Below are 25098 nucleotides of genomic sequence, written 5' to 3' on the forward strand. Positions count from 1 at the left end.
TCCTGAGATCGAGCCCTGTGTCGGGCTCTGTGCTGACAGTGCAGAGCCTGCTTGGGATGCTCTTGCCCTCACTCTCGCTCTCTCTCTCTGCCCCTCCCCTGCGTAATGCTCTTTCTCTCTCAAAATAAGTAAATAAACTTAAAACAAACAAACAAATAGCATCCTTTGTCTTCTCTCATAGCCTTGCTCAGGTGCACAGTGGAAGATCTGCAGATTCTCACATTGCATCCAAATCCCCCTCGGGGCTGGACCCGTCACATAGGCTATTTTATCTGGTGTCAAGACAGACTGTAGGGAGGGGGTACTGTGCCCATTGCCCAGATGAGAGCCTGAACACAGACAGCTAAGAAGAGGCAGAGCTAAGTCAGGTCTCACGGCACCAAGCCTCTAGCCGATTCCTCCTGAAGCCTCACACGTGACAAATGCACTCAGGACACAACAGTGGGCGGTAAGCGATGTTTATTCGGAATGCCTGTGTGTCTCAGAGGAATAACCTGCATTTTCAAAGTTCATTTATTTATTTTGAGAAAGAGAGAGAAAGAGTGAGTGCGAGTGGGGGAGGGACAGAGAGAGGGAAGCGAGAATCCCAAGCAGGCTCCCCGCTGCCACTACAGACCCTGATGTGGGGCTGGAACCCACAAACCGTGAGATCGTGACGTGAGCCAAAACCAAGAGCCAGACGCTCAACCAACTGAGCCACCCCGGCGCCCCTGAGGAATAACTTGCATTTTTGGGTCTTGACTTCCCTATCCCATATGTACTCCCTTTTGAACTCTACATCAAAGGGGTCTACCAACTAACAAGGAGGCAGACCCCAAGCCCAACCCAGAGAGCCTAGAGGTCAAGACGTCCCACCCTGAGAAGAGGCTCCTGATTCAATCCTGATGGGGTCCTTAGATTCGAAATCTGCTGTCACAGGCAGAGACCAGCGTGCACAGTGAGCCAACGTGCTCCTGATGAGGTTGTGGGCTGCTGAATGAGACTCTGTGTACATTTCTTCACAACACAATGCCCTGGGAATAGATCAGCTGGATTTATGAGTTTCACTCCTCGGATGGCTGCATAAGTACTCAGGAACAGAAGACGGAGAGAAAGCAGTAAAAGCCACTGCCAACCATGGAGGTGGGGGAAGGGGACAAATTAGGGACATGATCATAAACGTAAAACAGCGATAGTCCGTAAACCAAAATACTCACTTTCCATAGATTGAGAGAAGTCAGGCTGCAAATTTAAAAAATAAAAGAAGCAAAAGAGAGGCCAACTTCAAAGCCATCTTATGTGATATCTCCACAGCAACGCGCACACTTGATTGGAGCCCGGCACTGCTGGTCCCCAGTGCCCTCCTATTAATGTCTAAAGTAATCAACATGTCCCATAAGCCCTTCCGCAGGGTATAGGAATTCACCCTGTCATGGGGAAACATTTAGTTGAAGGCCTTCTGTTCTTTGGAAAATCCCTTTTTTTTTTTTTTGTCAAATCAGGACATTTTGATTCCAAGTAGAACCTTCTCTAATATATTTCTAAAGAATATCTTCAGAAACATTTTCAGTTAAAAATAACGTAGGTTATTATTAGGAATTAGGATTATCGATTAGGAAAATCAAGAAACGTGTTATTTTAAAATCCCATTCCTGGGGCGCCTGGGTGGCTTAGTCGGTTGGGCGTCCGACTTTCGCTTAGGTCATGATCTCACGGTTCGTGGGTTCGAGCCCCGCGTCGGGCTCAGTGCTGGCTGCCAGCTCAGAGCCTGGAGCCTGTTTCAGAGTCTGTGACTCCCTCTCTCTCTGACCCTCCCCTGCTCACGCTGTCTCTCTCTCTGTCTCTCCTAGAAATAAAAAAATAATAAAATAAAATAAAAGCCCATTCTTAATATCAAGAAATAACCACTGTTCTATGTGGTATATTTCAGGTTTGGAATCTGTAGAGACAGAGGAGGGGAGAGACGTAGTTGCTAAAACAAAAAATGGAATCCTATCATATATATTGTTTTACAGTCTGCTGGTTTTTGGTGTGGGGGTTAGTCCCATAGTTATTAAACAAATGTTAATTGAGCATTTGCTCTGTGCCATGGACTATGCTGGCTACCAGGCATAGACGAGTTAAAAAAAGGAGACACAGTCCCTCTCAAAGCAAGTGCAGCGGGTCATGGTAAAGACAAATACCGAACAAATAATAGCATACATAAATATACAGTTATCACAAATGCTAGGAAAGGGAAGGAGAAGGTGCTATGCAAACCAGTAGTAAAAAAATTCATGTTGGACATATATCGTTTGCCTCTGGATCCATGCCTCTGTTTCTTGTACTCTCAGTTTAGGTTTGGGACCCAACCGACACACAAACTCGTGGCCTCAGAGACGACACATGACCTAGTCCTAGCCAATCAGAGCATTGCATTGTTGCAGCGACAATGACTGGTTTTAAAATAAGCAAATACCTTGAGTCAAGGAACCCAAGCCAATGGAACTGAAAATGGGAACATTATTTGGCGTCCTCTTGGAGAAGTATATTCGCTTTTCCTACTGGATTTGAAGGTGAATGAGGAAGCTGGACCAGCTGCAGCTATTTTGCCACCATGAAGGTTGAACTTCTCCATGGAGCCAACGCCAAGGAAATGGGGCCTGAGGTCAGGAGATAATCAGGTCCTGGTGACTTTTTCTGACCTTTATCAAGCCTGAAACTGACCTTGGGTTTTACAGTTATCTGAGCTATTTGGATTATCACAGTTTGGGGTAATTAAGATGATTAAGGGTATAAAGGTTTTCCTGAGAACAGGAGGTATATATGAGGTGTGACCTAAGGACTGAATGGGAGTTAAGCTGGCTTAAGCCAGGAGGGAGGTTAGGAGTGCAACTGAAGCAGAAGGGTTAGAATGTGCCTGGCCAAGGGGCCCAAGGAGGTGAAGCTGAAGAATATCGGAGCAAGAAAGCTTGAGTGTGGTGAGGGGTTTATATATACCGGTGTTTGGATCTCTTGTTCTCACACTCAGTCCCCAGGGAAGCGGAGAAGTGAGTTAGGATAGTGGGTGTTATATATATATACATATAAAACAGGTGAGCCAGGGCAGGCTCACCTGTCACCCGGCTGCTCTTTCCTGGAGGAATGTTCTCCACCTTCTCCTTCTGCTGCCTGCCAGCCTTCGACTGTGTTGAGAAAATGGAAGCAATCCATTTTCTGAAGAAGAAAAGAAAAATTCCTCATCCTTCAAGCACCTGATGTCCCAGGCTTCCTGCCTGCACCCACCTCCACCACTTGCTCATCTCTCTGTGACTATCTGGATGGCTGGCCCTGGGCGTCCACTGGGACACAAGGTTCCTCCCCACCCCCACCCAACAGAGCAAGGATCTGGTTCTGCAACGGCCACCCTCTCCTGCGTCACACCTCCTCCCTTTCCACGGAAGCACTTCCATGCAGTGTTTAAACATGCAGCAATACCCTCCATCTTTTGAAAAACAAGCCTAAACTTCCTTTGGCTCCACATTCCCTTCCAGCCTCCACCTGTGTCTTTGTGCCTCTGTGTAGTCATGCCTCAAACAGCTCACTCATACTCTGTCTTCATGTCCACTCATCCCACATTGTTTTCAAGCTATTTCCGTTAGGGTTTTGGCCCGGCCAAGCTGCTGGGATCCAGACCGCCAGTGAGCTCAGAGTGCCCAACCCAGCGGGGTCGCTCTCTCTGATCTTCATCCAGCTCCATCCATTAGCAACGTTGAATCAAACTGCTCATGACCTCCTCCCCGACACTGTTTACTTGGCTAAACATTGGCTCTGCCATCCTACTTTATTGGCCATGTCATTCTGCCTTTCTTTGCTAAATCCCTCTCACTGTCCAGTGCTCTCAGCATTGGCCCACCCAGGGTCAGCGTTTGGATCTCTTGTTCTCACACTCAGTCCCCAGGGTAGCTGAGAAGCGGCGTGAATTAGGATAGTGGGTGTTTTAAAGCTGCTGATGGAGGTTTGGACCACTTTTTGAAGGGCAAAATCGTCTTTAGCTGTCAGTTAAAACTTGTTTTACTTTTAGCCACAATGAGGAGCTATTGAGTAACACCCCCCCCCCCCCCCCCCCCCCCGCGCCGCCGCCGGCAGGGTGAGGATGCTGGGGGCGGGGAGTATAGTGGAAAGGGTTAGCGTGTGGCTGGCACACAGCTGTGCTTGAAGGAGATTAACTGGAGAAGGTGTTTGGCTGCAGGGCACAAGGTCATGACATCCGAAGGAACTGTTCAAACAGCCATGTGCTCGGTCAGGTGGGACTTTCAATCTACTTCTGGAGATCTGAGAAGAAGCTAGTAATCTGGCCAAGAAATCCAGAGTGTACGTGTCACTTAATTCACAGACATGCACATGGGCACATTGCTGATTAAGGGGAAAACTCCACAAGGATTCAGTTCCTTTACGTTATGGGCTTTATCACTTACTGACCAGGAAAGGCCGTATGGGCACCATCAACTTGTTTCCGCCTCTACATGAACATATTTCCGGCATGGTTTTCATGCAGTTGGGATTTATGGAAAGAGGGGTGCGAACCCCAGACCCATAGATGTGGCAGGGTCGGGGCAGATCCTTGAGAGGGTGGGAAAGCCAGCAAGTCAAATGCTGCAGATTTACCATCATTTCTACATGTTCTGCTTGGTGGATGCGTTCTACATGTTCTGTTGGTGGATTGAGTAGGTCCCGGCCTCTTCAGGGAAAGTTCTGGAGTGCCAAGCCCTTGTGGTCCATCCATAAGTTATTTCAGAACGAGACGAATATCTCTGCAGTGACCTGTGTCTCCACCTTAAAGTTGTAACCATCTATTCAGGTGTTACTTCCTCACACTGTAGATGCCAGATTTTCTTTAGAAACGAGTGTGAAGTATGCATCTCGTGCCTGTGATTATGCAAAATGCTTCCTGGGACTCTTGAATTCTGAACCGTAATCTTTGGGAATACACAAGACTTACTGATGATATCAAACATCACACTAGGAAGCCAACAAGGTCTTTCTTCTTTTCCAGTCATAAGTAATCTGGTTAAGGGCTAACTGAACTAAAGATAAATGGGACGGGGGTGGGGGGGCTAGTTCCTGGGTTTCTCATATGATTTGTCAAATATGAGATACTTCAACGAGGCAGGCTGATGGTTATCGCTGCTACACCAAGAAGAAAATGGAATGCAGGTGAACCCTGATATGGGCCGGCAGTTATGGTCACCATGAAAAATGCAGAATACATCAGCACCATGGATGAGACCCAGTATCTCCGAAAGAACTCAGACATTCACATGTGAGGACCAGCCTTTGATGTGATCAGTCCGTGTTCTTAGGCTCGCCTTCCCCACTCTGGGTCCTGATGGGAAAGGGTTGGCATCATTCCTGGTTGCTGCATTCCATGCTTGTCTGACTTTTGCTACCATTTCCTCACTACTCATACCCACCCTCCTTTGGAATTCTGAAGACTCAAACAATGGCCTCACCCTGGGCTGCTCAGCATATCTAGTGGTGACACTAATGAATCACCCAAGGCATAGATGTGACATTGAGGGGCCTGATTTATAGCTGGGTAGGAGGAGATACCTTCATATTTCAGAGGCCTTCAGTTTGGTCTGAAACTTGAGGCCATATTGGTGTTATACATTCCAAGCCTCCTATAGAATATGCTAAACTCCCTGGTTGATATTTATTTTTATTGTTTATTTAATTAATTAAATTAATTTATTTTGAGAGAGACAGAGGATGAGCCAAGGGTGGAGGGGAGGCAGGGAGGGAGGCAGAGAGAGAGAGGGAGACACAGAATCCGAAGTAGGCTCCAGGCTCTGAGCTGTCAGCACAGAGCCCAATGCAGGGCTCGAACTCACAAACCACAAGATCATGACCTGACTGGAAGTTGGATGCTCAACCATCTGAGCCACCCAGGCACTCCGCCCTGGTTGATAGTTAAATTTCAGCATCCACCAGAGGACTGCTAGCCCTGGAGCTCCTGATAATCAGCAATCTTTGGTTCTATAGCTTTGAGTTGTAAACCCCCCTTGCAATCTTGTGATCATGTGTAGACGGAACATAGTAAGTACAGATTCCCTAGATAAATGTATGTACTGGGCAAAGGAACTAAACCTCTAGGCTGGTGATTCAAAACTTGAGGCAGGAAGGGCAATGGAGAACAGAATCACCAAGCCCTCAAATCAGTTGAGACAGGGAAAGTTTGGAGTTCACCCCTGCCCAGGGAAATGTGGCCGCAGACCTGGCTGAGTGCTGGTCTGGTTTCTCCTCCTACAAGCCACGTGACTTTGGGCAAGATGCTTAACCTCATTGTGCCTCAGTTTCCCCATCGGTAAAATGGAAGTAATAATTCTTATGCTTCCTAAAGATGCTGCCAGGATTTTAAAGTCAGTACTCAATAATTGTAGCTGTTCTCAATAGTAGTAAAATTTTCATTTGTGTTAACTTTATTAAAAACGCAGCCTGGGGCACCTGGGCGGCTCAATTGGTTAAGCATCCGACTTCGGCTCAGGTCATGATCTCCTCATTCCCGAGTTCGAGCCCCGTGTCAGGCTCTGTGCTGACAGCTCCGAGCCTGTAGCCTGTTTTGGATCCTGTGTCTCCCTCTCTCTCTGTCCCTCCCCTGCTAGCACTCTGTCTCGCTCTCTCTCATCTCAGAAATAAACATTAAAAAAAAAAAAAGAGCCTTGTATACTCATGGACCTAAATATTTTTTTCAAAGCATATTAAAATGTGACTTCTTAACAGCATGTTTCAAAGCAACGGAGAGGGCTGAGCAGGATGGCAAGGTAGCTTGATGACACCCCAAGCTTGTTCCCTCAGGGCTGGGGTTTGGGGGGCGGGTACACGGAACTCAAGAAATAAGCAGAATGGTGATCTGCACACACAAGCAGAACAAGGGTGACCAGATGGCCTCAAGGTTCTTTAGGGCGGGTAATGTGAATATAGAGGAGTGTGTGTAAACATTGTCACCTGAGAAAATGAAAGCAAGCTGCCTCTTACATTGAGACTTCTGTGTGAGACAATCCTTTCTTCTGTTTCCCTTCTTATTTCCGTCCTTAACAATACTATGCCGTCATAAATATCCACCTCCATACTGGCTTTTCTCTAGTATGGATCAGTGTCCTAAAAGCAGTGTTCATAGGTAATCGATACTAGCTGTTAATGTTATCTGTAAAACAAAACATTCTGCCCTTTTGAGCTAGAATTTTAAGAGCTTAGTGAAGCAAAGTTGACCTCACCAGCAGAGGTTTTTTGTGCGGGTTCATACCCCTCTTTCTTTTCTGAACTCACATTCATTTCCTCTCACTTGTTTCCTCTCTCTGGTTGAGAGGAAACACATTTTAATTGTTTTTTTAATGTTTATTTTTCAGAGAGAGAGAGGCAGAAAGTGAGAGGGGGAGGGGCAGAGAGAGAGAGGGAGACACAAAATCCCAAGTAGGCTCCAGGCTCTGAGCTGTCAGCACAGAGCCTGATGCGGGGCTTGAACCCACAAACTGTGAGATCATGACCTCAGCCGAGATTGGACGCTTAATCAACTGAGCCACCCAGGCGCCTCAGGAGAGGAAACACATTTTAGAAAGCACTGAGGTTGCTACAGATGTTTTATACAAGTCATTATCCCTCTTGTATAGATGAGAAAACTGAGGCTCAGAATGGTTAAGCTCAGGAAGGTCACCCCACTTGTGAGGTGCAAAGCTGGGACTCAGATGGGCGATCTGGACCCTGAGGCCCGTTGTCTTTCCACTACAATTGTCTTTCAGCACCCAGCGTGTTTTAGCTAGACTTCATCAAGCTTTCCTTTATTCTCATCCTTTATCATTCCCAGCCCAACGGGGTGCATTATTCTGGCCAAACCTTCCAACATTTGTGAGTTTGAAGAGGGTTCTCTGTCCTGCACACAGTGTTCACACTTCTGCCTCCAACCTGACGTTTGGAGTCACCGCCCTCAACACGGGTGGGGATCCCACTGATTTTAGAGAAAAGTCCTGCTGAGACCATGGAAGCTGTTAGAACTCTAGACCCTTCTCACTAGAGCCGGTGGGCCTCAAACTTCAGTGTGCACAGAATCAGCAAGGAGCATGCTGAAGATAGGCGCACCCAGCCCGGCCCAGAGGAAGGCGGATTCATATCTCTTCAAGGGTTTCTAATGGGATAGTTGCAAGCTCAGATTCTTACTACATGGCTTTGATTTAATAAGTAACCTCACCACTTCTTAACTCTGCAAACTTGAGCTGATTACCTAACTTCTCTGGGCCCCCATTTCCTCACCTGTAAATGGAGATATTAGCATGCAACTCATAGTTTTGTAATGAGAATTAACCACAACAATAATACCTAAGGGGTACCTGGGTGGCTGAGTCGGTTAAGTGTCCAACTTCAGCTCAAGTCATGATCTCACGGCTTGTGGGTTTGAGGCCCACATCAGGCTCTGTGCTGATAACTCAGAGCCTGGAGCCTGCTTCAGATTCTGTGTCTCCCTCTCTCTCTCTGCCCCTCCCCTGCTTGCACTCCCTCTCTCTGAAAAATAAATAAGCATTAAAAAATTTTGAATAATACCTAAAAAGTATTTACTTGGTACCTATACATAGTAAGTGCTTAATAAAATTTAACTGTTTTTGTTGATAGCAAAGTTTGTAAACCTTTGGCACAGGCACCAAGATCTCACTCGGACTGTGTCTCCCCCAAGACCAGCAGAGGAGCTGTCAATGGAGGTAATATTAGTGCACAACTCATATTTCGTTATGAGAAGTAACCAGCAGGAAACCAGTATGCCAAGAAAAGCAGCAACAAAGCATAACTGGGAACTGTGATGAATTCCGTCGTGGGATAAACCAGGAACCAGTGATGGAGAATAAGGGGGAATCTACTTAGAAGGGGAATAAAGGAAGGGACAGTTAATCTGAAGGCTGAAGGGGATTGGGAGAACTGGATTGGATTCAGCCAGGTGAAGAGGAGGGGAGAGAATAGGTGAGCAGTTGGCAGAGTAGAAGGAAGGCAGGTGAGGCAGGAGCATGGTGTTGGGGGCGGGGGGGCGCAGGGCGGGCAGAGAACTCAAGAAGATCTTGGTTCTAGGTGGGGCAAGTCTTGTCGGCTCGGGTAAAGACTAGGAATTTTTTTTAGAAAAAGAACCTCCTTCCTTCTTTCAGTTTCCTGAGCAAAATGGCACTCATTAGTTCCCACTATTCAGGAATTCATGAGCAGAACACTTGTTCAATACTCGCTTCTCCCCTCTCTGAATCCTATGTTCGATGGAGTCATTTAAGCACCTGGGTGGCTCAGTCAGCTAAGTATCTGACTTCAGCTCAGGTCATGATCTCACAGATGGTGAGTTAGAGCCCCACTTTGGGTAAACATGAACCCTGCTTCAGGTGAGTCTTGCTTCTTTCTCTCTCTCCCCTCATGGGAGTCTCTCTCTCTCTCTCTCTCTCTCTCCCCCTCTCCCTCTCTCTGCCCTTCACTCACTTGTGCCCACCTCCCCTCAAAAAAAAAAAAAATGTCTCTTTCTCAGGTCACGCAGCATGATTATCTGCTTACTTGAGCCCCACTATGCGACACAAGAAATCATTTTCTTGGAATGTGGTGGATTAGGAGTGCTCCAAGTTTTCCATTTGTCCCATTTAGTAACTATTGAACATTTGTCTAAATACCCCTCTCACATCAAACCTATACTTTCAGGCAAAAGGAAAGTCTGAATATTAACTCAGAGCCGGATTTCTGGTACAATGAAGCTCCTGGAGCAGTAAGGAATCTTTCCTATCCCTGCCAGACTTAAAGGTTAAATTCTAGCAGTTTTATGAGAGGTGTAGTAAGGTTTTCAAGACCAGAAAACTGAGCTTTCCATAGGCCAAGACATGGAAGTGGAGACCCCTTGTGTTCTTTCTGAGTAATAGCTACCAGCATGAACCTTCTCTCTCCTATCTAAAGGTATCCAGTGAGACAATGTCGTTTCACGCATCAGGGCCATTCTTAGGAACTTATTTGTTCTATAAGCGGTTGCCACCTTTCCAAATACAACTTGATAAACAAGATTCGGCTTATATTCAGTGGAGCAAGGAAGTAGGGACAGTAAATAGCGTCTTTCAACATCACTGAGCCTTAGTGTTATCATCTATAAAAACAGAAAGTTTGGGAATGCCTGGGTGGCTCAGTCAGTTAAGCGTCTGACTTGGTTTTGGCTCAGGTCATGCTCTCATTGTTTGTGGGTTTGAGCCCCATGTCGGGCTCCTTGCGACAGTGAGGAGCCTGCTTAAGATTCTCTCTCTCCTTCTCTGTCTGCCCTTCCCCTGCTCTCTCTCTCTCAAAATATATAAATAAACATTAAAAAAATAGAAAGTTTGGACAGTACACTGCCCAAGAGCCTTTTTAATTCTATAATCCCAGGAGCCTGTGATCAGAACAGGGGACTGACTGGCTTCTGGCCTTGCCTTTGCTGTCACCAGGTTCCAGGGTCACAGAAGAGGTGCGGGAGAGGATTCAGGGCTCTCCTGGGCACTCTTCAGCTACTTTAAACTTGTAACTTTCAAAACTTCCACCCAACTTCACGGGCTGGAAAGAGTCGCCATTGCGACTTGTCCAAGCCTATGGCCTCCCCCAAGCCCGGCCCTCAGGTCGCCGTAGTTCCCATTATACTGCGTGCAGTCTCTGCCCCCAGAAGAAGGGATATGGGTCAAAAAGACCAGTCAGAAGCCAGGGAAGAAAGATTCTGACCTGAAATCGTGGAGTGCAACTTGGGGTTTTCAAACAGCACCTCACCAAGGCAGGGCTGGAAACTGGGTCTGGAATCTGCCAGATGCTGTCTTTGCCTTGACAAGGACACCCAGACCTGACACATACACGCCCCCTCTGCTGGGATGAGGGACCCCTCAGTGCCTTGCAGCCTTCTGGGACTTACCAGTCTTGGAAATTCTGATCTTCTGCTCAGCTTGACATATCAAAATAGCTAAAATTTACTGGGCACTGAGTACATGGCAGGCAGTGTGCATATTATTTTGTACGCATCGACTCACTTCATCTTCACCATGACATTCTCTAGAGGTCGTTCCTCTCCCCACCTTACCGATGGAGAAAATCTGAATCCAGAGGTGAAATGACTCGTCTGGGGTCCTAAAGGGATTCCAGTCCAGGCGGCCAGGCTCCAACCCCCAGAGCTGCTGCACGGTGAGTGGGTGCTCGATGAATACGCGCTGAGTGAATCAATGTCCAGTGAAGGCTTGAATGAATCAAAATGGAACTCACTTCAAGATCCCACTGAAAAATGTTCCCGGGCTTCAGATTCTTCTAGCACTTTGCCTTCCTCTTCTTGACCTTAGGAGACTCTAAGTCAGCAGCTCTATCCCTGGTCCTTGGGGGGATTTTCCCCTCCTTGACGACAGAGGACTCTTGGCCACCCTTGGAAAGTGGGCCTTACCTACACCCCCAATCCTGTTCATTCAGACCTTCTTAGAAGTTCCTTCTTTAACTGGTAACACATGCCAAAAGGAGCTGGGCCAGAGAATGTTTGCCTGGTACTGCCCAGTATCAGCCTTTCCTAAAAGCCGTGAACCAGGAACTCCTAATGGGATCAGGCCACACACCCCAACTCCACGCTGAAGTGAGCTTTGCCACATCCCACACAGCGCTCTCTTCTTCTCCATCAACACCCCCAAAGCAGGCTCAAGCCCTGCTCCATCTGCATCATTTCTAATTGAAAAGAGGGAGAAAAAGGAACTAATATTTATTATCTACAATGGATACTAGGCTATCCTACTTTAAGTACCTTAATCTTCGCATACACGATATCATTGTACTCATGTGACAGGTAATGAAAGCCGTGAGTGGCCAGAATGTTTGCATAAGTAGCAAGTGTTAACTTGGCCAGTGAGTAGCGGCACTGGAATTCAAACCCTGATAAACGTGGAGCCGAAGTCCATGTTCTTTCTACCCTATGCTGTCCCAAAGGCATTCATTAGCACTTCCTGTTGGCCTCCTCTGGGGTTTTGTAAGCACCATTTGGGCAGGGAGTGGGAGGATGTGTTTTAGAAGCAGAAAATCTGGAATTTGAGGACCATTTCTACAGAGCATTCTTAAAAAGATTAAATCAGGGACACCTGGGTGGCTCAGTCAGTTAAGTGTCCAACTTCTGCTCAGGTCATGATCTTTTTTTTTTTTTTTAAACTTTTTTTTTTAATTTTTTAATGTTTTTTATTTATTTCTGAGAGATAGAGAGAGAGGGAGACACAGCATCCAAAACAGGGTCGAGGCTCTGAGCTGTCAGCACAGAGCCCGACGCGGGGCTCGAACCCACGAACTGTGAGATCATGACCTGAGCCAAAGTCAGACGCTTAACCGACTGAGCCACCCAGGTGCCCCTGCTTAGGTCATGATCTTGCAGTTTGTGGGTTTGAGTCTTGCAGAGGGCCCTCTGCTGTCAACACAGAGCCCGCTTCAGATCCGCTGTCCCCTTCTCTCTCTTTGCCCCCCCTACTCTCAAAATTAAAATATTTTTTAAAAGATTGAATCAAACAACCCAGGTGAAGAATTTAGCACCTTGGTCAGAAAAAAATAGGCACTCAGTGCATATAAGCAATCCTTCTCCTCAAATCGGAACCGAGAAAGGTGAAGAAGATACCCAAATGTATACATAAATGAACAAATGAATCAATATTTATCCTCTTTGAAACTGGTTCTTCAATGCTCTACATCTTTTTTTTTTTTTTAATGTTTTATTTATTTCTAGGAGAGAGAGAGAGACAGCGTGAGCAGGGGAGGGTCAGAGAGAGAGGGAGTCACAGACTGAAACAGGCTCCAGGCTCTGAGCTGGCAGTCAGCACAGAGCCCGATGCGGGGCCCGAACCCACGAACCGCGAGATCATGACCTGAGCCGAAGTCAGACGCTTAACCGACTAAGCCACCCAGGCGCCCCATCAATGCTCTACCTCTTAATCTGACATTGTTGAAAGAACCAACTCGCTCTAATAACCCAATTTTCCTAAAGTTCACCAGACATACATAGAAAAATATAACAAGATATACTTTTTTCATTGAATTGACTCTAAGAAAACCCATGATGCTGGAAGAAAGGCACATGCTCTTCTTTCTGTGTCCCTTTCAACATTCGATTTCCAGACACGAAGTGCAAACACTGGCGTCAATTCTATAATAGTATTTTATGTTGTGAGTTGTATACGCCCCTGTGGATCCTGGGACTCAGTTTAGAGGCTCAGGCCAGAGGTGAAAATAAATCTGGCACTGTGCACTTAATTAGAAGCTTCCATTGCATCCATTAGGAATGACATGAATACTTTCAATAGGAGATTAAAGGGCAATTGAAATGATTCTGGGAGCCCAGAAACAACTTTGCAAGTAGGGAGAATTTTCCTAAATGTGCAATTGCATTTTCAACACAGTTAGGTGCTTAATTGGGTACTAGCCTTAGTTAAGACATTTTAACACATTAAACATCAGATTTTTTTTAAAGCTACTTTTGTTTACTTACCGCTTTTGGAAATCAGAAAAGTGTACATGGGGCGCCTGGGTGGCTTAGTCGGTTAAGCGTCCGACTTTCGCTTAGGTCATGATCTCACTGTTTGTGGGTTTGAGCCCCGCGTGGGGCTCTGTGCTGACTGCCAGCTCAGAGCCTGGAGCCTGTTTCAGTCTGTGACTCCCTCTCTGTCTGACCCTCCCCTGCTCACGCTGTCTCTCTCTCTCTCTCCTAGAAATAAATAAAAATTAAAAAAAAAAAAAAAGAAAGAAAGAAAAGTGTACGAAGGCTTCCATTTACCCTCTACCCCAATACATCACTAAAGTTTTAAATGGTTTGGATTCATACAAGTGTAATTGGCTTAATATTTATAAACAATTTTTTAAGCTGAATTGGTAAGGAGCCGCATGAAAAAGTAGACTTCACATTACCAGATACCAGCCACAAACTTGACTTCACTGCATAATAAGGACTTTGAAACTTTTTACCATAATTAAGTATGAAGATTTGAGACAGAGACAAAACTCTTAAAAGGTACATTTAAAAAAAATTTTTTTTAATTAAAAAAAATTTTTAATATATTTCTGAGAGAGAGAGAGACAGTGTGAGCAGGGGAGGGTCAGAGAGAGAGGGAGGAGACACAGAATCTGAAGCAGGCTCCATGCTCTGAGCTGTCAGCGCAGAGCCTGACGTGGGGCTCGAACCCGTGAACCGTGAGACCATGACCTGAGCCGAAGTTAGATGCTTAACCGACTGAGCCACCCAGGTGCCCCAAAAGGTATATTTTTAAGTTTATTTTTATTTTTTTAATGTTTATTTATTTTCAAGAGAGACAGAGAGCAAGCAGGGGAGGGGCAGAGAGAGAGGGAGACACAGAATCTGAAGCAGGCTCCAGGCTCTGAACTGTCAGCACAGAGCCTATCGCTAGGCTTGAACTCCTGAATTGCGAGATCACGACCTGAGCTGAAGTTGAATGCTTAACCAATTGAGCCAACTAGGCGACCCAAATGTATACTTCTTAATTTCCATTTATGCACTTTCACTAACTGTGGCTGAACTGTGACAGAAGTAGTCTTCAAATAATTCATTGTAACTGTGCTGCTAATGTCCAGGTTTTATGAAAACTACAGTTTTTCTGGGAAAGAGGGAAACACAAAATTGTAAAAGCACCTTGCCCTCAAACAATAAAAAAATTCAGTCAAAAAGCAGGAAATATTTTCAAATGAAAAATGAATAAACAAATAGACAAAATAACCAATAACCTTCATCTGCACAATTACTGGTTAGAGAATATCATGGTTAGACCTCTATTTACCATAGCAGCAAAAATGGGGGGGGGGAAATCACTTGGGAATAAATTTAACATGAAATGTTTTAAAACTTTATTTGAGAAAAAACAAAATCCTCCGGAAAGACACAAGAGAAGATTTGAACAAAAGGGCACATATGCTCTGTTCTGCATAGGATTACTCAACATTATAAAAATGTCAGTTCCAATAAAAATACCAAGACATTGTTTATGGGGCAGGACAAGTAGAAATAAAGTTTATATGTAAAATAAACATGCAAGGACAGTCAGGAAACATTTTTAAAAAACATTTAAAAAACAGACATTTCTCTCTCAAAAATAAGTGTTAAAAAATTGTTTTAAATAAATAAATAAAAGAAGGAAACACAGAAGTTCCTCTTTAACCTAAGTATAGGGAAGGGATTTCTTTTTTTAATTTTAATCTTTTTTAATTATTTTTGAGAAAGAGACTGAGCACAAGCGGGGGAGGGGCAGAGAGAGAGGGAGACACAGAATCCGAAATAGGCTCCAGGCCCTGAGCTGTGGGGGCTCGAACTCAGAAAAACTGCAAGATCATGACCTGAGCCAAAGTCAGACACTCAATCCACTGAGTCAGCCAGGCGCCCCAAGGGATTTCTAAAAAGAGTCAGAATCGATCAAAGAAAAGATTGATAAATTTGACTACATCAGCATTTTTAAAAATGTTATTACAGGAAAAAAAAAAAAAAAACACAAGTCAGAGTCAAAAGACAAATGAAAAACGGGAAAAAATATTTGCAACATATGCCATTGATAAAGGACTAATTCTCTGACATACAAAGAACTCAGATTTAAGAAGGAAAAGATCAAAACACTTGATAGAAAAATGAGCAAGAGGGTTATAAGCAAACACGCACACACACATGCTTTAAGTGACCCTTAATGTATAAAAAGATGTTCAACTTCACTTATGAGAAATCCAGATTAAAACTACAGAGATGCCATTTCTCACCTTTTTGGTTAACAAGAATTAAACAGTATGACAACAATAATTAAGTAGTGTGACAGTGTAACAAAAATTAAACAGTATGAGAAGAGCATTTCTGAGTTTAGAAAAAATTAACATTAAGATGCTCGTGTGAGCCCCCTGAAAGCATCATGCACTGTGTGCCCCGTGCTCCCTAAGCCTACTGCACTGGGAGGCCCTGTGTGTGTCAGTTTCTATTTTCATGGAGCTTTATAGTCTAATGGGAGACAGAACTATTTCACATTATTCACATCAGATGATGATAAATACAAAGAAAATCAGGATAATGTGATTCAGGATTGGGGATTAGGGTGCAGCGTGCGAGTCTCAGTGGACAGAAAATTTAAGGAGTCAAGGCCTTCTAAGTATCAATCCTGCACTTGCAGGGCCCTGGGGATGAGCGTCTCTCACATCACTTAATGACACCAGAGAGACTGAAGGTCAACAAGCTTCCATTTCATTTCAACTATAATTGGAAACAGGGAACCAGGATTAAAAAGCCTTCAGGCACAGTCTGGAGCAGCTGTGACGTGGCATGTATCCCATGAACGTAAGAGTGCGCACATTAGCCAGTCAGTAATGATAAAGGAACTGCCGACCCTTCCCGATCTAAAATGGTATATTTAGGGGGCGCCTGAATGACTCAATCGGTTAAGCCTCTGACTCTTGATTTCAGCTCAGGTCATGATCCTACGGTGGTGAGACTGGGCTCTGCGTGGGGCTCCACGCTGACCATTAAGCCTGCTTAAGATTCTCTCTTTCCCTCTGCCCCTCCCCTGCTTGCACTTGCTTGCGAGAGTGTATAATAAATAAATAAATCATTTGGTATAGTGGAATGGCTATCCCACAATGGGATGATTAAACACCTGCAACCCCCTCTTCTCAAACCGAGGCATCTAACAAAATAGTCAAGAAAAGTCCCCACCTCCCCACCCCTTCCCCAGGGCTGACGGTCCGGCAGGCATAGGCATCATACAGCAGTAATAATGCTGCTGGCGTTTCCCAAATTTTACCAGTTTCCTTCTTCTGTGGATCTCTGCATATAAGAAAAGTCTAGCAAGATGTAAAAATGTAGGGTCTTCAGCATTCCTAATTAACAGATCATTTGGCACCACAGTGAATCCAAATATAAAATGGCTACAAAGTCAGCACAACAAAGATACAGAGAAACTATAGGTAACTCACATACCTACGCTTGAAAACTGTAAATACTTACCAGTAATTAGAAATTATGTATCTATAATTAGAAGACTATAGGTAGGACCCAAAGCAATCTGCCTCCCGGCACCTGGGTGGCTCAGTCAGTTCAGTGTCCGACTTCAGCTTAAGTCATGATCTCATGGTTTGTGGGTTCAAGCCCAGCCCCATGTTGGGCTCTGTGCTGACAGTTAGCTCAGAGCCTGGAGCCTGTCTTTGGATTCTGTATCTCCCTCTCTCTCTGACCCTGCTCATGCTGTCTCTCTTTCTCAAAAATAAATAAAACATTAAAAACTTAAAAACAAACAAAAAGCAATCTGCCTTCAACAGTCTTTGGCAGCAATAGTGTTGTTCAAGCTATATCAGATAATGAACAGAGGCCATTCAGATTGAATAATTAAGGTAAACAAAGTCAAGTGGATTTGTAGGTTTAAAGATCCTGAAGTGTCCATTGACTCAGGAGAGAGGAAATTTAGAAAGCAGTGACACTCTTTGATAGACAAAAATACTTTTGTCTTCCACAGCAACTAGACAGTTAAGTAACATACTATGAGAATACAAAAGCAGATAGTAACAAGGATTGCTATAGCAGAAAGAATAACAGACAGTGGGGGACAAATGGAACTGAGTACCAGCTCCTCCACGTACCAGGTCAGGCAAGTTCTCTGAACTTGAACGGATCAGAACCTCAACTAAACGTTCGTTTCTTTCACTGCGAACGGTAGATCCAGCCTCATTCATTCATTGGGTGAAAGAAAGAAAAAAAAATGCAGGTGGAGAATTGGAGGGTTAGCTTGGCCTTTGATCAGTTCTGGATTTGCTAGGTTCTTCTCTGTAGAGCACACCAAGACCAGAGTTCCAAGAGCTAAGTTCTACTTAGCTCAACAACTGATCATTGTAGTAATTCTGAGCTCTACGGCCCTCCACCCTTCCAGGTGCTCAGGGCGAACCTTGGAATCTGTTTCGACTTGCTGATTTCCCCTGCACCTCGTGCCCCGGGCATGAGTCGCCATGCTGGCTCCTCCATCAAAGTATGCCCAGCATAAGGACCTTCTCGCCCCCTCTACCATCACTACTGCTGGCCAAGCTGCAATTGTGTCTCCTGGGTTACCCCATGGACTCACCAGTGGACTCCGTGCTTCTACTCTTGCCTCTACGGGGTATGCCCGGCAAGGCAGAGGGACCCTCCTAATGTGCAAGTCAGATGATGGCTCCCACCTCACTCTTAGTGAAAGCCAATGTCCTTGCAATAGCCTACCAGGTTCTACATGACCCAGCCCCCACTGAGTGCTCAGACTCTGTGCTAAAACTCTGGTCTCCTTGCGTTTCCTGAGACACATCAAGCTCACTCCTGTCTTGGAGCATTTTTGTCTAGCTCTTCTCTTTGCCTGCGACCTTTTTCTTTCTTGGAAGGCGATCTTCACCCTCTTCCAAATTCTTTGAACATGTATCATCCCAATCACCCTATCTGGCAAACTGCCCCCACCCAGGTGCAGCTTCCATTTCTGGTAGCCTGCTTTCTCTTTTCTCCATAGCACTCATCACCTTCTGACACACTATATAATTTGTCTTTTTATTAGGCTTATGGCATATTGCCCTCCTCCCTGTGCAAGAATGTAAACTCCACAAGACTGGGGATCTGTTTTGTTCACTGATGCTCTTTTACAAAATCTAGAATAGTACCTATATATTATAAGTGCTCAACAATTTTTCAGTGAATGGTGTTAGGTCAATGAAAGCTCTATGAATGGAATAATACACATCATATGCATCCATGCTTGGAAACTGAAAATTTCCATAACTCAGAAGTTTCCATGCTGTTATCAGGGTACATAACTTACATCTGCATAATGGGCAAAACTGTGGAAAAAATTGAGCACCCTTAAATATGGCCAATAGAAGAATCTAATATGCTTAGTCCAGACTAGGTTAGTTCAAACTAAATTCAATATGGCCAAAAGGAAACCCTCAAATAAAAATTTGTAGTGGAAGGAGGGGGATGGCCTTGGTGGATAGAAACATGGAGGAAATCTGAAGAGGGTAATGAGGACCATGGCCCATTCATTAGCTATAGGCTCTTGGCATGCCCTTATGGAAAAATCACTTGCTTCTGAAGAAGCTCACCGGTAGGATATTGCCTTTGTGTTCACCTCACCACTCTCGCTTGGAGATGGTGGGGAGGGGTAGTGTTCTGCCCTTTGGCTCCCAGATGAGTTGAGTCCAGTGGGCGGCCCACTGCTCCGGTTACCATAGCTGTGTAACAAATCATTCCATGGCGTAGCAGCTTAAAACAATTTTATTTTGGGGCACCTGGGTGGCTTAGTCGGTTAAGCGTCCGACTTTCGCTTAGGTCATGATCTCACGGTTTGTGGGTTCGAGCCCCGCGTCGGGCTCTGTGCTGACTGCCAGCTCAGAGCCTGGAGCCTGTTTCAGTCTGTGACTCCCTCTCTCTCTGACCCTCCCCTGCTCACGCTGTCTCTCTCTCTCTCTCCTAGAAATAAATAAAAATAAAAAAAAATAAAAAAAAATAAAAAAAAAAACAATTTTATTTAAAATTTGGTGGGTCAGAAATTCAGGAAGGGCCCACCTGGGCGGCTTGGGGCCTCACCTGAGGCCTCTCCTGCTCTCACAGATGTGGGCTGGGTCTTCAGGCATCTGAAAGCTCAACTGGGCTGAACGTCCAAGATTTAGACGGCAAACTCACAGGAAGCTCAGCTCGGCTGCAGACCAGAACCCCTCAGGCTGCTGGTTTCCCACAGAGAACCAGGTATACGCGGGATGGCATTTTCTGATCAAGCCTAAGACACTGCAGGGTCATTTCTGACATATTCTTTTCTTTTTAATGTTTCATTTAGTTTTGAGAGAGAGAAAGAGTGTGAGCAGGGGAGGGTCAGAGAGAGAGGGAGACACTGAATCTGAAACAGGCTCCAGGCTCTGAGCTAGCTGTCAGCACAGAGCCCTACTCAGGGCTCAAGCCCACGAACCGCGAGATCATGACCTGAGCCAAAGTCGGACGCTTAACCGACTGAGCCACCCAGGTGCTCCTAATGTTTATTTTTGAGAGACAGAGAGAGAGAGAGAGACAGGAAGGGCCAGAGAGAGAGAGAGGCTCCAAAGTGGGCTCTGTGCACTACGTTTTTAATAAAGTTAACACAAATGAAAATTTACTACTAAGTGTCTGATTCTTGATCTCTGCTCTGATCCTGGGCTCACAGTTCATGGGATCAAGCCCCAAGTTGGGCTCCACACTGACTGTTCAGAGCCTGCTTGGGATTCTCTCTCTGCCCCTCCTTCTATCTCTCAAAGTAAATAACTTAAAAAAAAAAAAAGCATAAAAACCTCAAAATATACATCTTCTTTCGGGGAACTTGGGTGCCTCAGTCAAGGTTAAGCGTCCAACTCTTGGTTTCTGCTCTGGTCATGATTTCCATTTCGTGGGTTTGAGCCCCACATCAGGCTCTGTGCTGACAGTGTGGGGCCTGCTTGGGATTCTGTCTCCCTTGCTCTCTGCCCCTCCCCCGCTTGCTCGTGCACATGTGCGAACTTTCTCTCTCAAAATAAATAAGCTTAAAAAAAACCAATCCTGGAAAGAGATGCAGCTTAAGTTTGACGGTGTATTCTCTGGGTGCTGGCAGAACAGAGGGTTTTAAATCTTTGTTAGACTTTTTGGTGTTATCTCTTCTTTTTTCCTTTTCTGTTTATTCTTTTTTCTTATATATTATTTTATTACATATTATTTATTCAATAAAGCTATACTGCTGGTTTCTAAATCAACCTCTTACCAGTTACGTGGAGCAATCCGTTCTCCTGGGTCGGAACCACGCTGTGTTTATTCACAAAACTGGGCTGTTGATGCAGAGAACCAGGGCACGGATGCTGGGGTCTCTGGGGAATCTAGGTATCCCGAGTGATCTGACTTCAAGGCTGCACGAACTTCAAAGGACATGATAATCCCTCAGCCCTGATGCTTACCTGACACACTTCTTACACGCTAGCACATCAAAGTACATAGTATGGGGAAGGCAAGCGCTTCCAAGCCAGCCAGCCAGACAAAATATCTTCTCAGTTTTCTCATCTGTAAAACAGGGACAATCTCGCCCTCCTGAAATGTTGGTGGGATCAAACAGGATCAAACTACCAGTGCCCCGCACGCAGAGTGAGTATAAGGCAGCCGGTATTATTGCCCCAAGTCCAGATCAAACGTAACAGAAGTGAAATTAAGCAACAGAGTAACAAGCAAGGAGCATTTTATTGTGTATGCGTATTCTCAAAAATAACACAAAAACCCAGAACCCACAAACAGGAGCAAGGAATGAAGTTTTCTAACTCTCTGGGATACACATGGCACTGTCTCTTATATAGAAACATAGCTAGTACAAGACAAAATGTACTAATCGACATTGCCCTTTGCTTCCCCAGTCACAAAGGCTATAGAGTAAAACACTTTAAATTGTATTCTAATATAAATTTGTTGCACAATTAAACCTCAATGTACTCAAAGGGTTACTGTATATAAACTACAGAAAATAGAGTAGGCATTCAATAATCTGCTCACAATTAACAATTAAGCAATAGACACTGGAATAAATAGAGTATGTATTACTTATTTGTTAAACCTCACATTGATAACGAGCAGATGGTTTATCATTAATAGTAACTGGTTCCTTACATTTTAAGAGACAACAGATCCAGTAATGGAAGTAGAAAGTAATTTAATGAAAGCTCATTTTTAGAAAAGATATCCTTGGGTCTGAGTCACTATGGTATTTCTCACATACTCAGGCCAGTTTCAACAGTTTAAAAACGTAGGTACTAGCAAATTGAAATCTTTAGGGAGAGAACCAAGTGACGCATTCGAGAGCACTATTTTTTGTTTACATCCTCCAGGCAGGACAGAAGTAGGACTTACAGTGCGCTGAATTATGTTTCCGGCTAATGCTACGCAGCTGTTTCTACCATTTGCATTAAAAAGGGCAATTTTAGAACACATCTAGAATGAAGAATTGACATTTCCTTAGTACGTACATAACTAGATCTAAACATAAGGATTTTCCTCTAACAATCTGTACTTTTTAATCCCTATTTGTAGAAATTAGCGTGAGTATTCAGGAATGGAAAAACCATAAACTGTTAACTTGAAGAACTATTTCAAGTGACCCGTTTAAGAGTAACGCAGTCAAAATAAGGCAGTCTAGCTGTATTTTCCTTATGTGCCCAGTCAGCAGAAGTGAGAAAATAATTTTTGCCCGCCTCTATAAAAATATTACCCCATTTGCTCCCTAGTGTGACACAAGACAAGCCTGCCATGTGTGTTTTTAAAAAGAAAAGTGGTAACAGGTTCCAGTGGAGAGAAAAGTCGATTGGAACATTCTTTCTTTTTCCGGATGCCCCTCTCCAGTTCTTCCTTCGGTACGCCTTTCCTCCTTGGTTTATATTAGCTTAACCCCTTAGCAGGTGCTCTCACAGCCTTACAACCTCTATAGAACACCGGGTTTTCCAGGAAGAATTTTTGAAGGTAAAAAAGGCTGAAAACTATGGCGTGATCTTGTGCTGTCTACCATGGACATTGTAAAAACCACATTTTACAGAAGTTAAAGGCAAACAAAACCACAGTTCGGTACTCTTTACCACGGCAAGAAGTAGATCATATACTATTTTCCTTTCGGGACTTCATGAAATCCCTAGGATAGCACCTTTGTTCGAGCTGGACCACTAACTGAATGAAAGCTACCATTCAATGCTGCCTGTTAAGATCCCATACCTCAAGTTTTCTTCCAGGCTGTGTTAGTATCATACATTTTGTAAAGAGCTTAAGGAAAGTTATTAACGGTGATATAACACAAAAATTATAAGGGGTCGTATTTCTGAAGGCAAGTCCATTTTAATGCAGATCTTTCTGGAATACGAGGTGCCTGACCTCCTTTCCGTATTATTTGTGTCACTTGGCCATTAAGACATCTTGAGTTAAACCGCCTGCCTTAACTGTCCTTCTCAGTTGTGAAAAAACAGGTTTAGTCCCCTGGTCGTATCACGCCGAACCTCCACGCTGTCTTGATATGATCCCAACACGGTGAGGCAGTAGATTTTATCAGTATTCACTAGTAAGACTAACAAAACGCTCTCGCTATCTACTTTACATTCTGCCTTTCAGGAAGGTAGGTCTCTCTCCACTCGCTTGTATAGCCCTAAAGTAATAGGTACGTGTACGGCTGTAAAAACAAACAATCTGAGAAATAAATACTGGAATATTAAAAGACAGGCTCCCCATTCCACCCCCTCTTCCCCATCCTCGTCCTAAGTGGCCACAAACTTGGACAACGTCGTCTGATACAAGAGAATCCGCCAGCTGTTAAGAAAGCGAGGTACAAGTTGGGAATTGCGGTGCAGGACCCGGGCTGGCAATTACCGCTCTGGGTTACCAATTCCCTTCTACGAGATACCGCCAGTATCCCATACAGCAGAGAGGCCGCGCAGTGTCCAAAGCTCTGCAGGGCTCTTCTGCGGTGTGTATTAACCTGCCGCAATGTCACAGGGGCTCATCTTGGGACTACAAACCGAACGCGTCTTGGAGGAGGACTGGGCTGTTCGGTGGAACAGAACGCTCATCTCCCCTCGCGGTCACGCTGGTAGCCGGGTGGGTGTTCCATCTTCCGTTAGTCGTTTCTGACTGCGGCCAGAGAGTCAGGCGGCTCGTGCGACCCCCACGTTAACAGCACCACGAATACGTTGTGTCCTCAGCGCATTTGGCGGGGGGCGGGGGGCGGCAGGAAGAGCTGTGTGCCGCCCGGGTTAGCCTAGCAGTCTGACAGCTCATGGAGTAACAACCGTGAGGGTTCGCCTGTGACACGCTGTCTGGGAGGAGGGGCCACTGAACGTGCCAAACACCAAGTGCAGGAACAGCTTGACCCGCCGAGGGCAGAGACCCTTCAAAAGTCTGTCAATAACTAAGTGCCCGGGGACCTTCCGACCCGGACAGTGAGGGAGAGATCTGGGCTCTGGAGCTCCTGCCGCAGCCCTCGGACGGGGCGAGCACGTCTCCCCCACCCCTGCTCTGACGACAGAGCTCCGCAGAGGGCCTGCGAGCCTGACGGCGGGAGGGTGCTCGCGCTCGGGACTGCCCTACCAAAGTCCGAAGCATTAACGCTTTTTGTTCAATGGTTTTCCCCCTAAAACTCGCATCTGCCCACCTGCGCCTTCAGCACACACGAGGTCACTGTAGACGAGGGAGCCTTGCTGAGGTCACTCCTCTCCCCAGGGAACCCCTGCCGACAAACTTTCTCCACGCTCGTCCCCGAGGTCCGGCCACAGATGCCCCAAAACACACCCGGCATGTTTTTCTTTTTAAAAAATGTTGCTTTGTTTTTTTTAGTGGCTACTGTCCATTCCCGTGACGGTGACGGTGGCGCCCCAGGGAGGGAGGGGGGCGGCTGCATCTGGTGAAGGGCGCCTCTGGGAAGGTGCAGGCTTCGCCCGGCTCCCGGCTCAGCACGGAGAGAATCCGGTGGCCAGACTGCAGCCCACCACGGGCGTCATGTCCCAAATCTGCAAGAGACAGAGGGGCCAGCGAGGCAGCACTCGTGACGGGCTCCGCAAGTAGAGTGCACACTGCACACAGACAGCTGTAAAACTGGAAAGGGGGACGAGGGAACTCACGCTCTCGTTCTTCCACTATGAAACCTTCTCAAGATCTAGTGACAGAAGCCCAAAGCTCAATAAAATGTGAAAAAGGTTTGTAAGCACTATCCTGTCACCTGAAGATTACATCATACTGTTGACTAGAAATTTCATTTCATTTTTAATAAAAAGCCGACTGGGAAAAGCCCCTACCTTTAAAAATTAAGAAATGAGGGGCGCCTGGGTGGCTTAGTCGGTTAAGCGTCCAACTTTCGCTCAGGTCATGATCTCGCGGTTCGTGGGTTCGGGCCCCGCGTCGGGCTCTGTGCTAACTGCCAGCTCAGAGCCTGGAGCCTGTTTTAGTCTGTGACTCCCTCTCTCTCTGACCCTCCCCTGCTCGCGCTGTCTCTCACTCTCTCTCCTAGAAATAAATTTAAAAAAACATTAAAAAAAATTTTTTTTTTTAAAAATTAAGAAATGAAGTGGTTTGTGGTTTCACAACTCCAGAGTGGTACTAAGCATGAAATGCCAGCTTTCAGGATCTGTGTTAGTGACCGA

The 25098-nt window shown here is 45.4% G+C and overlaps 1 protein-coding gene across 1 annotated transcript in view; it reads right to left on the reverse strand.

Annotated features, from left to right (window-relative positions):
• Window positions 1-21156: 21156 nt before the first annotated feature.
• WDFY1 (WD repeat and FYVE domain containing 1) overlaps window positions 21157-25098 on the reverse strand; it is a 46191-nt gene continuing 42249 nt past the window's right edge. The window contains exon 12 of the mRNA XM_039236832.1: window positions 21157-24468. Coding sequence (XP_039092763.1) covers window positions 24409-24468 — 60 coding nt within the window. The 3' untranslated portion in view covers window positions 21157-24408. The remainder of the gene's footprint in view (window positions 24469-25098) is intronic.

Source organism: Hyaena hyaena, unplaced genomic scaffold (genome assembly GCF_003009895.1).
Source record: "Hyaena hyaena isolate Hyena2069 unplaced genomic scaffold, ASM300989v1 scaffold_117, whole genome shotgun sequence".
NCBI classification, from domain to species: domain Eukaryota; kingdom Metazoa; phylum Chordata; class Mammalia; order Carnivora; family Hyaenidae; genus Hyaena; species Hyaena hyaena.